This window comes from Acanthopagrus latus, chromosome 10 (genome assembly GCF_904848185.1).
Source record: "Acanthopagrus latus isolate v.2019 chromosome 10, fAcaLat1.1, whole genome shotgun sequence".
Taxonomy (NCBI): Eukaryota; Metazoa; Chordata; class Actinopteri; order Spariformes; family Sparidae; genus Acanthopagrus; species Acanthopagrus latus.
In genome coordinates, this window is record NC_051048.1 from 8,931,880 (window position 1) to 8,944,781 (window position 12,902).

The window sequence follows — 12,902 nt, forward strand, 5'->3', positions numbered from 1 at the left end:
CCAACAACCACCCCCAGTTGTGTGTGTGTTGTCTGTCTTTCCCGTCTTGTCTTTGATGCTCAGGACCTCTCGGCTGCGAGGCGATGCCACAGGGGGCCCCCGCAAAGCGAGACAGCCGAACGCGGCGGAGACTCGCTCTCACACCACAATTAGTCGGCGAGTTTCACCTAATTAAGCGGGACTCTATTAGAGGCGAGAAGGAGCAGAAAGGGAGGAAGACTTGCGGAAGGGAAAACAGGCGCTGCTTTTTTCCCCTCCGTCTCCTCATATCACATCGCGTCTCCTTTCTTTCGCTCGCTCCCGTTTTGTCACGAGCGCTCCCAACAGCTGGTTTTCCCGGATAAATATTTCATTCCCCCCCTCCCCACACACACACACGCACCCTCCCTTGGCCGCCACGCAGTAATCTGTGTGACACCCGGCAATGTACACTGTCATCTCGGCGCTGATTGCTCTGCCGCCGCCGCAGATAGATCTGTCCGTACAGGGAGGCCTTTGATGAGGGGCGCGAGGCAATCACGAGCCCATTTCCAAAAAAATGCCAGACTCGCCATCCTCTCGCACAGGCGCCCTCTCGCGCCTTTTCCCACCCTTTTTCTTTCCCCGCCTCGATCGAGAAGATGTCCCATTTTGGCTTGAAATTGGAACCATGCGGACGAGTTGTTAATGGCATTTGGAGCTTCTTTTTTTTTTTTTTTAGCTGCCCTGTGATGGAAGTACATTGGATTAAGTTGAGTGGGGAGATAAGCGTCGCCTTGCACACAGGGCTTCATTGTTGGGGAGATGATGAGGGCTAAATCAAGCTCTTTGGCTCGTTAAGCTAATGCGCCAGAGCACCTGGGAGCACATGGGCTTATTTACAGGACAGTGCAGCCTCTGTTTCTCAAAGTTCCCCTTTCGCCATCACTCTTTCTCCTCCTGCGTTCCCCTTCTGTCCTCCTCCTGTCTTTGCTAATGTCCTCAATTCTTCCTCCTCTCTTCCTCCTGTCTCCGCGACTCTCCTCTCCTCTCCGCTGCTCTCTTTGGCAGTGTGTTTGGCCTGTGACGGCCCAGAGGCAGCCATGCTGTCTTCTCCACTCAATCTGCCGTTTCCCTTTCTCCCAGGCCCTGACCCTGCTATACTCAGCACACACTCTCTCCCTCCTTGACTCTCTCCTTCGTTCTCTCGCCATCCATCCCTCCCCCGCCGCTCCTGACCCCTATCTGCTGTCCGGGGCGACTGTAATGTCTGTCAAAGACACAGCGTGGACGCAAAAAAAAAAAGAAAAAAAAAATGCACGCAGGCACGTCACCTCTGTTTTGTCCTCCACTCTCTTCCTCCCTCCCTCCCTCCCAGCGCCTCAGCTGTTTGGGTTGAGTCTGCCGGCCGGAAAAAAAAAAAAAAAGAAAAAAAAAAGAGGGCAGAAGGTCAGGGAGCTTCAGTCTGTGCAGAAGTGTTTCATAGCGGTAATGTGGAGAGAGGATGGTGCGGGGGACGGCGCGGCTCAAAAGCGAGAGCGCCTGTGACGTCGGCGGATCCGGACTGGCAAGTGACTTTGCTGACATGCCACTGTGCAAACACAGTGTACTGTACTACGACACAAACAAACACGCTGAACTGTAATTGCCCAGAAAGGCCCACGCAACAGACATTAGTGTGCATATGCCCAGAAGCGATGACAGCCTAACCCCTCCGCCTCTTTCTCCTCTCTCCTTCCTACCGCTGCAACATCTAAAAGACGGCGCGTCGAATTGCTACTGTACCCCGGCATCCGAGGGTTCTTTTGAAATATCCCACAGTGTGAGCTAGTCAGCTGATAGGGTGGCTGACTAAAAGCCCGGCTAAGAAAAGCCGCCGCTCAACCAGTGCAGCCACTGGCCCACTTTCAGACGCGCACAAATGAAGAAAGTCTCCACTAACAGACACAGTGTGAGGCGCAGATATCCCCGAGCACCGCCGGGTAATCATCACTTCGGCCGCGGAGCGCGTGGAATTACATCCTCTCTCTTCCGCCGTGCCCCTCTAACTCATCTGCCAATCACTCCCCTCATTCACCTCTCCCCGCCCCCACCTCCGGAAGCCTCCTTTGAGTCAAATGTAAAAGAGGGCTAATGGCTTGTGGGGTATTATGAGCTCCCGTCCGCTCCCCTCCCCAGCTCTGCTTGGCTAAAAAGCTTGCCTCTCTCGCAGCGATGGAGACGGCCTCGCCTGCAAGGACCCTGACCGAGCCTCTGTTTTCTGGCAACAACAAGGCCTCGACCCTCGGGACCGCAACCTGGGACGGAGGGGGGCCCTTTCTCGAGCAGCTCTCGGCGTTTGCAGGGAGGCTTTTTAACACAGCAGAGTGACCCACTTGTATTGTGTTATTCCGCGGCTGATAGTGCAGGCTTGCGGGATGTTTGTGCATATATAACAAAAGCCTGCTACAGTGCCGCGTGCGCTCCGAGGGCTTTTTCTTTGAAGATATTTTCTACGTCCTGATTTCTGAATTGGGTCTTGAAAGGGCCTATGGATATGTTTGGGAGCGATGTTGCATGTCTTCACTGTCTCTCTCGAAACAGTTACAATTGATTATTTCTGGGCAACGTTTCGATGCATTTGCTTTCATTCTGCTGGCGTAGATTTCTTTTTTTTTTTTTGGAATTGTAGTAAAGTTTCAAATTCACCAAAGTCGACTCGAGCGTATTTATTTGTCCAGAGCCACAGGACGGATGGATTTAAATGGTTTCAAAGTTTAAGTGGAAGTGTGGGGGGGGGGTGACACGTTTTTGAAGGAGGAAAGCGAAAAAAAAAAAGAGCTTTTTTTTTTTTTTTTTTTTGCTTTGATATAGCAGCCCAATTCATTAGCTCTGTGGGAAACGTCTTCATTTTTAGCAGGCCTGCAGAGTCAATGGACCGTGGCTAGGAAATAATCAGCCTCCTTTCAGCGCGCGCAGCACACAAGAGCGCCAGCTAACTACCTCAGCAGCTCACCGTGCGGGGTGGCCGGGACGATGATGCAGAGATTTGGACTAGCATACCGGGGCAGGGCGCCAGGGGGGGGCTCTCGTGCATTGTGGGTTGCCTGATGGCTCAATCGTTGCTGTAAATGAGTGAGACGATCGGTACCTGGTGTCCGCTTGTCTCTTTGACGGCTGTGCTTTTCCAGCAGAGGAGGAGAGTGAGGGAGACGTCTCTTCTTTCTTTCTTGCCGTGATCCACAGCCGCTGTTATCACTTTCATCAGCTGGAATGTTAAAGGAGACAGATTCTGCTCAGTTTCAGGTTCACAGTCTTGTTTCAGGTCACTAATAGGACAGGTTTACATGTTTTGATGCTCAAAAAACACGTCAGTTTTGTCAGCCTGTCTGAAACGCTCTGTTCCTTTAAGGCCCTCCCCCTGAACGCTCCGCTCTGATTGGTCTGCTCAAGCACGCTAGAGCCGGTACCCTTAGCAGCGACGGAGCAGCTCTGCTAAATCCATTCTTAGGGCAGACATTATGCAAAGTGTGATGTCATAAAGTCACAGAGAGGCGGGGACTACTGACGAGGCATTTAAGGAGCCGTGTTTTCTGTGGGAGAAAGGAGCTTCCGTCCGTGCGGAGTGTTTAACTTTCAACCTATAAAACACTGATGGAAAAAAAGTCTCCTTCAACTGTTTTTGATTGCCATTGCATCTCTCTGTTTTGCTTTATTTTCTTGCATTTCTCCTCATTTATTTTGCAATTTACATTTCATTTAACACGACTGCTCAGCTGTCGGGGCTCGCTAATGACAAAGAAGTTATTTGATTTTTCCATCAAGCGGCAGTTGCTCCCCCGAGGCATTGGCTATACAGTATATTGACTGGCAATCATCAGCTGATGCTTGACAAAGGTAATTTGTGACACGAAAATGGATTTCTAATAGGTATTTAGTAGAAATAAGATTTCCGGCAGAGCAGGAATGGCACTCTTGGAGTAACGTTTTGGCTGAAAGGCACCCGTAGTGAATTGACGTGTTGATCAGTAGGACTGCAGAGGACTCTCATTGTCTGTTTTTCCTCCTCTTTCTTTGCTGTCCTTGTCTCGGCTGCATTGTGTCGTCAGTCATGTGTCCGCTCTGCATAACACTGTTTATTTTTTATTTTTTTTAGTTCCAGTTTCAATGCTGCTCAAAGGGGTTTCTCATACATTCAATATATATATATATATACTATCGCACAAGTGCAAAAACATAAAGAGTGATTTCTGTTCTATTTTGTTTCTTTTACAGGAGAAAAAGAGCATTAAAAGTAAGCCATGGTCCAAACTCTTGCTTTTTTTTTTTTTTTTTTTACTATGTGCAAAAGGCATGCTTGGCTTGGTTTGCACTCACCCTCGCTTCTGCTTGATTTTTGGTTTTTTCTCCATACTTTCGCATCAGGTCATGAATAAATTACATCTAACATAGCATCTCTATAACATTGGCACTCTTATTAACTCTGGCACTGTGTTATGTCTGAGCATTCGGTCAGGGTTTCTTGGAGTAGACTCCTTCCTCCTTCCTTCCCTGCCTCACAGTTTTTTCCCGTCTCATATCGAGCCAGCTACTCAGCTTTGGTTTGCTGCATTTGGGATAATTATCTCTCACACATTGCACACTGGAATAAACTATTGCACTGTCTGACAGTAGTCACTGGCAGTGGGGCTTTCTGTCAAACCTGTTGTCCTGGCGTAGCATCGTAAGCACTTAATTTGCTTTCCACAATAATACAGTAGACGTAGTTAATCTGAGGCCGGCTCCTAGCTAGGTAATTGGTTAAGACCCCTATTTAGTGGATTTAAGAGGATATCAGGGCGCTTTAGCCACACAAAGCTATTAAGCTACTTAGATCAGAATGTGATTGCCGTCTGTCAATCACCAGATAAGAAAAATAGGGTGTTGTTGGCGCTCAAACATCCTCACCCACACACACACACACACACACACACACACACACTGCAGACACAGAGCGGGCCTAATTTTTGCATCTTAATTTCTAGACCAAGGCGAGCTGAAAAACACAAACTGACCTCCTCCCTCCTCTCTCCATCTCTGCCTCCCTTCCCTCCCCCTCCCCTCCCCCTCTCAGCACAAACACGTTTTGAAGCATGACATTATTTCAACTCTGATTCACGCCACTGTTTTTTAGTTTGAGGCTGTTGTCGTAGCCAGTGGACTTTTTTTTTTTTTCTCGTTTCATTGTTGTTTTCTGTGGCTGTTTTCTGTCATGTGGTATGGGGGCTCCTGCATGAAAAAAAACATGCAAATTTTAAACATACGTACGAGCTGACTTGTGTTCAACAGAGTGATACAATTCAGAACGTCACATCAGCGGTCAGCAGCGGGGCTCCCGGTGACCAATTGGGACCAGTTTTGATTGTTTTCCCCACCTTTCTCCATTAACATTCAGATGCGCTGATGACCTCATTAGGGAGAAAATGCAGATTCACGCATCTAATTTAAGAAAACATACCACACCAAACACTTAGTGCAAGTTAGTCAAAAAAAAAAATAAATAAAGGTAGTTTCTCATTTAATATCCCACTTTAGTGAAACAAACAGCATTGCTCACTTTTTCTCTCCCTCTTCTTCCTCTAGACGCCCGGCCTTTGCCTGACGTAGCCATGACTGGCAAGTGCACCCGGGAATGCGACGAGTACGGCCACTCGGACTCCTGCTGGATGCCTGTGCGCACGTCGCCCGAGCGACGGCCATCCAAGTCAACCACCACCCCACAACAACCAAAGCTTTCCACTTTCATGAGCGGCAGCGGAAGCGGCAGCAGCAGCGCGGAGCAGCCCGGCAGCCAAGAGACCCTCGCCATGGCCGCCATGGCCAACGGAGACCCCACCTCCGCTCACATGATGGGCGACCGCAATCGCAACCTTCTCAACAAGAAGATGGCCTCCTCCTCCTCATCCTACGAGGCCTTCGGCTCGCCTTCCTACGGCTCGCCGGGAAGCGGGGAGGAGACGCTGGGCCACCCCACTGAGGAGATCCCACTGGCACCTACCGGGGAGTACAAGCCCACGTCCTGTGGCACTCTGACGCGACGGGAGGTGTACCTGTGAGCTGGGAGGGTTTGACGCATTCAAAACTAAGCATAGCTGCTTACCCGCCACCGTTAGAGCTCTAGAAGCTTTTTAGCCGCCCTTGTTCTGCGCGAGGTAGGACTAAACTCTCTCCAAAGACTTTTACGACAGCTCCTTAATGAAAACTCTAAGTGGATATATAAACATAGTACCATTTTTTTAAAAGTGCTAACTCCGGCCATGACCTGGAAGAAAAGGAGGAGGAGGAGGAAAGAAACTGTTGAGGGCAGTGACGGGACTTGGGACGAGGCTGTTCTACTGGCGAGTCGGGCTCTTGGGACACGATCTGCTGCCTGACAGTCAAATCTGTACAATAATCAACTCATTTTACATATACAGTACATGCATGCATTACCCCCCCACTGTTCCCCCATGGAGGCCCCATTCCCTGAAGATGACACTGTACAAAAACGGACCCTTTCTTTCTCTGATTTTTTTTTTTCTTTTTCTAGAAAACTTGTACATGTGGACTTTTTTGACTTCAGAGTGTGTCTGGTTATGCCTTTTTTTTTTTTGTTTTTTGGAGGAGTGCAACACTCGGGCCACGATGTCTCATATACAGACATTATGGTCTTTAGCCCATCGAGCTGTCCGTGGATTCCTTCACCTTGACTGTTTCTAATAAAAAGCTGCTAAACAGCAGACCAAAACTTGATCGTACTGAAATCCTATAACGGACAGGAAAGACTAAGCTTTAAATACTCAGCCCAGAGGGACACTTGTGTAAGTCGTGGACCGGAAATAGGACTCGACGGATTTTTTTTCTTTTTTCGCCGCAACGCCACCTTCGCTTGGGACTTACGACAACACTGGACGATGAACACATGGTGACTGAAGTCGACCAGTGCGACCAGCGCTCACTCATTGTACATACGCATTGGAACCACAGCAACAACGCCAACCACTCTCATTCCCCTCTCCGTCTTGCGACCCTTCCTCAGTCTCTTCGTTCTTTTGTCTTTGATTGCCGAGGTCGAGACCAAACCCCCCCCCCCCCGTCCCTCCTGGCCCCAACCCTTTTTTTTTTTTTTTTACGAAATGCAAAATTACAGTAGAGCCATGACATATCAACGCGTCGGCTGGAAAAGCATGTGTGTACAAGGTCGTGCATAGTCGGATCTCTTTTGTAATACGTGCCCTGTTTTCTTTCTCATTCACACGTATATGCAGGAGCAGAAAAAAAAAAAAAAAAAAACAGATCCATGTAACTGAGGCCTGGGCAAGCACAGTGTGTGGCATGCCGAGTCAAATTATGGAGGTGCAATTGAAAGTGTGTGAGTGTACAGGCCAGATATGCAGTATTAAATGTGTGTTTTTTTTGGGGGGGCTATATTTAGTGTATACTGTAGATGTACACCGATAATAGGCATAGGAGGGCGCAAACATGGCTGAGCTGCTCCTGAAACAGCTGCGGAGGACAGCTTTCTACTGTTATTCCTTTGATTTTGTGTGATAGACTGAGCAATAAATACCATCATGTACACGTGACCAACAAGCATCAACTTCTTTGTCACTTCTTCTCAAGCCTTCAAGGTGACATCGGCCGCCCACGCGTGGCGAGCGAGAGAGCGTGTCCTCTTAGCACTAGCAGATGTCGCTTTCCGTACAAGTGCGCGGCGACGGGCGTCTTTGAGCACGAATGTACGAATCAGCTCAATGGGAGAACAATCAGAAAGCGACGTCGCAGAGAGCAGGGAGCGATTTTTTATTTTTTATTTTTAATTTTTTTTGGATTACGGTGTCAAAGTGAAACCAAAGCTTCGCAAACTGGATGAAGCATCCCACTCACCAACTCCCCCCCCACCCCCCCACCCACACTCCATCACACACAAAAATAGCTTTTACGTGCATTACGTGAAGGATTGAGACTGAGCGATAAGAATGTGATGTCTCGGCTAACAACAAAAGAAAAAAAAAACAAACAAAAAAAATAACACAAGCATCCATTCCATTCTCAGTGCTGACGCTCAACGGCCACTCACACACAGACACATGACAATGTTGGGATGTTGTGCCTCCCTGTCTACAGTGATGTTTCTTTTTCTTTTTTTTCCTTTTTTTTTTTCCCGCAGCTGCAGAGGCGCAAAATCTCATGACTGTAATAAAGCAAAAGAATATCAGATGCAATGGAACTTTTTTTGTATGTTAGCAGAACCCCTTTGGTTTGGACTGGAGCTGCTTTTTTTTTATTTTATTTTTTTTTTCGTCCTGCACTCCGGGGCGATCTAATAGTCTGTAAGTACTACTCGTTGTTTGAAAAGGAAAGTGCTCCTATACTTATCAAACTGTATACATGAATATTTACTTTTTACTGCACGTTTAAATGGGAACTTACTTCACTTACTGAGAAGGAAGAAGAAAAAAAAACTGTAAAACAAAATGTACAAAAAAAAAAAATGTTTTCCCTGTAAACATGGAAATCCACCTTGTTGCTTGCTTTTGTTATACCTGAAGAAACATGTAGTACAACTTAGTACATCAGTAAGGACCATGTTTTTCCTTTTTAACGTTTTCATACTTTTCATTGAGTGTCTCCTCTTACCGCCACACGAACCCGAAACCTTCACTCGTTTTCACACCGACTTTGTATCGGCGACATTTTCAACTTTTTTATCTCCATCTTGTATTTTACTTTATAATTCCGTGCATCGATTTTCTTACACGACAACGGTCGAAAATGATCATGACAATGTACTGCGTGTTTTCCTTTTTTTTTATTTTATTATTTTTTTTCTTTATCTGGTGCCACTTTGTATATTTAGAGTGCTTCTGAAAAAAAATAGACAAAAAAACTGACAAAAAAACCCTAAAATGAAAAAAAAAAAACACTAGAGTGAATGCAAATATGCAATTGTGCCTTTTTATACCAATTGGTATGATTCAATGTTGGTTTGGAATGGTGCATAAACAATTACGTTGCTTACAAAAAGTAGATTGGGGTGGCATTCAAGAGCGGACTGAACTATATTTGCATATCTTAGATGAAATCCCCATGATGTCAAAGGCTTCTCGGGAGGACTGGGCCGGTCAAATGTCAGCGAGCCTTCATACGACTCGCAAGTGGCTGTTGTTCGCTGGGTTCAATTAACTTGTCGAAATATCCATTCCTAGCATAGTGCATTACCCGAATGAGTACAGGTACATTCAAAAAGTTGCTTGTTGGTAGTAATAATAATGATATAATGGATTTTTTTGTCGTGTTCCACTCATGTACATGTATGACATCAGAGGTCAAGTAACCTACTTTGTGCATGAAACAAGCCCTAGGACTGAATATAGAAGCAGAGAAAGGTAAAGCGTGGGGATAGAAAAAAAAAAAAAAACTTGCTTGGAGACATTTGACTGCTAAGAGTTGAGGGAGCCCGGAGATAAAAATGCTAATGTGACGGTTTACTAGGAGGAGTGGAAGCAAGGGGGAGGGGGTCGAAGAAAAAAAAAAAAAAAAAAAAAAAAAAAAAGCTGCAAGGGAGAGCAGCCGACAGGACACACACCTCGGGACGTGCCGAGCAACACAACACTCACACACGGATTTACAGTATATGCATATCAGGGGGTGATGAAAACACCCTGCACGGCGAATAAGCGGCGGTGTGATTGTTTGCGATGATACAGCGAGGCGATGCTTTGAATTTTTTTCCAAGATCAGACGAAATAAAAACTGGTGCGAAACCTCAGACGAAAGGGATACACCTGACGACGGCACACGTTTCTGACAGGCTCACTTACTTTTTTTTATCTGATATTCACCTAGGTGTCCGGACTGCGGCCGGCGGAATTACGTCAGCACCTGCCGATTAAAATGTCTGCACCCTGCCACCCGAGGTGTGTGTCCCGCCCCGCGCTCTCCTCTATTCATATAGCCTTCACAGTGTGTAATGAGATTTGTAATATTAACCATTACTATTTGTCCTGCGACTTGGATGTTGATATAGAAATTGAGGAATAAACTTATCATCGTTTAATATGAGTCACTATGCACGCAGCTTAGCTGAACATGGCAAAGTGTATTGAACGCAAGTCCACTTCTATTTATGAGATATTTTACATAATTTAATTTGCTTTTGTACAGGTTTGTGTAAATAAATTGCTTGTCATTTTTGTCTCTGCAGAAATTAAAATATAACATGGTAAAACAAAATGGCGTCCCTGGTTTCATTGTTTATATGCATGCGTTGGTCTTTTTGCATCAATATGCTAATTTTATAGATTACAGCTAACTGTGCTATCTCTGTAAAATAAACGGATGACACACAAATGAAAATATTCTCCAATTAAATATTACAAAAACTTATATTAATTGTTTTTTGGCCAAGGGGGCAAGCTAAAAATCTGACAAATCATGGGTTTTAATAGGTTGTTTTGGCTAATGTGTTAGCTCCCTGTGTACAACACACATAGCAGACATTGATCAGCAATATTACTAATCATTAAAGCCATGTTTCTGCCCCACTGGTGAATGTAAGTCCAGTATTTGCTCCCTTTTTAGCGGTGTTTTGGTCTTTACGAACTCCTGTGAAAGATGTCGGACATTTTAGCTTCGAAATGTTCGTTGTGTTCACAAGCTAGCTACACGCATTGCTATTCTTGGGGCGGCAGCTAGCATACAGTGGGTATTATCATAGCTTTTGCGCTTCCTTCCTGCTGTAGCTGTATGATAGGAGATATTCTTTAAGCAGCCATTTTCATCGGACATACGGGACTGTTGTTTTCTAGGTTCCACATCCTAGAAATGTAGGAAATCCGAAGAATAGTTACCATTTCGCCATTTACTGATTGATCAGCAGCTGAAAACACAATGAACAGTGAAAAGCCAGAGGGACAAAGGGTTATAATATAAGCTACAACAACATATTTGATAACTTATACAGTAGCTTGTGTTAAACAACGGCTAACGTTTGCATTGGCTAGCACAGCAGTTTGATATATGTTCCACAACGGTGAAGGAAAGGCATGAATTAATTCTGAAATATTAAACACATCTTCGTAAACCTCAAACCAAAATCTGGAAGTGAAACCCACTACATGTAATCAAACAGTAATGTCAACTAGGAAGTGGTTGCATGCTAAGGATAACTAGCGGGTTATGGAATATGTTGTTTTACATGGAAATTTGTCACCATCAGATCCATCTTCTCAGTGGCTGATCATTGGAGAAGAGGTGGAAAGATAATCTGTCAATTTCCTGTGTTTATATGACTAGCATAACTTTGTCCTTCCGAGCGTGCACGTCATAGGACAATGGCTGTCGTGTGAATATGGTCTATACAATACAATACAGTACAACAAAAGTGTGGGTTTGTCACTACGAGCAACACTTTCACACAACAAATGATCACTTGATCGACTGGCAATGTAAACAACATTGTGCACAATATCAGTGCAGCTTTAAGTTGCAAGTTGAATGATGTACAATATGTGTATAACTTAGATCAGGCTGATTACACCCTTCAGAGAAGAGGAATATAAATGTTATGCCACAAATGGAATTAAGCGTGTCCTTGGCAGCTGTGAGCGTTCATATAATATGTACACAAGTGTTTATGTGCTTTTGCTAACATACGTGTGTGCTCACATGTTTTCGAGTGTGTGTGTGTGTGTGTGTGTGTGTGTGTGTGTGTGTGTGTGTGTGTGTGTCCTATTTTGCCAGTACGCCTGGGTGATGTATGAGGTGATTACAGTCTAGGTGATTAGAGATCCATTCCACTCCTTTCCCTGCGCTCTGATTAACAGCGTGCCGCAGCCTCTCTAACACCCTCAAACCGCTAATGGAGTCTTAATAGAAAACTACAATGCACTATAAAATTACATCTCCAAAGTTCAATAATTTGGAGAAATTATTCCCCTCAACTGGGCGAACGTTCGGAGGGAGCTCCGGTGCGAACGCGGCACAACAGCGGCGCTGCTACGTATCGGTATCGGCTGAAACACTGTTTTTCCACGAGGCTGGCAAGTTTTGTTTACCCACAATTTCAATAGGAAATTCAAAATTGTCACCATTTTTTTTTTCCTCCCCTGCATGTTTGTCTTCAAAAGATGCCACTTCTAAGAAATACTAGGTTTTGAATCGTGTTGATATGCAAATGGACTCGCTCATTTTCTTGTCCTCTCTGAATAGCCTGGCATGGAATAATCAGCGGGAGCGCTATTTTTTTTTTTTTTCTGTCGAGAGAGAGAGAGGGGGAGAAATTAAGGCAAATTAGGATGAATTTGAATGTAATTAATGTTTAGGCGACGCACATCAATTTTTGTAATGAATAAAACAGTGAGGGAATGCTATGAATACCATAAATAAGAACCAGAGCCACTGCGCAAAAAGAAAAAAAGGAGTAGGTGCGACTAGATGGAAGGCGTCAATAACAACATAGGTTATGCACAGCTTATTCTTAGAAATATGCATTTGCTGGTGCTAATTGTGAGGTCTCGTCAGGTCGGTTAAAATGGTCATGTTGCGTGGGCACGAGTGTTTCTCCTGATTGTAGCACAACAAAGCGCTGCACAGCGGGTTCACCGGCACCTGATACTTTTCCATTGGCAGAAACAAATGCCCCCTGGCAGAAATAGCCCGCGATCATAGCTGACACCGCACCCGCTACCCACCGACTCCATGCTAAGTTGCGAACAGGCCCCCACAAAGTCCCGGCCTCGCACTGACCTCCCACACAGGTCTCGCCGTGGGAGCACGAGCCCCTGAAGGAAGCGCAGGTGAAGGCCTCGATAATAATCGGGGCCTTCACCTGAGTCAAAAGGTCCGTTCTGCCGAGGTGTCGTGTTCAACCAGCCGTTGGGGGAAGATAGTGTGGGACGGACAGGCTGATAAAACTGCGGAGGACAGGAAGGCCCCTGGTGTGC

General features: G+C 45.7%; 1 protein-coding gene across 7 annotated transcripts in view; it reads left to right on the plus strand.

Moving 5' to 3' along the window:
* pcdh7b (protocadherin 7b) overlaps nucleotides 1–9,482 on the plus strand; it is a 117,652-nt gene extending 108,170 nt beyond the window's left edge. For 3 of the 7 annotated variants that reach the window (XM_037112286.1, XM_037112288.1, XM_037112287.1), the window contains one exon: nucleotides 5,560–9,482. In XM_037112286.1, the coding sequence (XP_036968181.1) occupies nucleotides 5,560–6,032 (473 nt within the window). In that variant the 3' untranslated portion in view covers nucleotides 6,033–9,482. Of the gene's footprint in view, nucleotides 1–4,212; nucleotides 4,232–5,559 lie in introns of all 7 variants that reach the window. The other 4 variants (XM_037112290.1, XM_037112291.1, XM_037112289.1 and 1 more) reach the window with 3 other exon arrangements.
* Nucleotides 9,483–12,902: the final 3,420 nt, after the last annotated feature.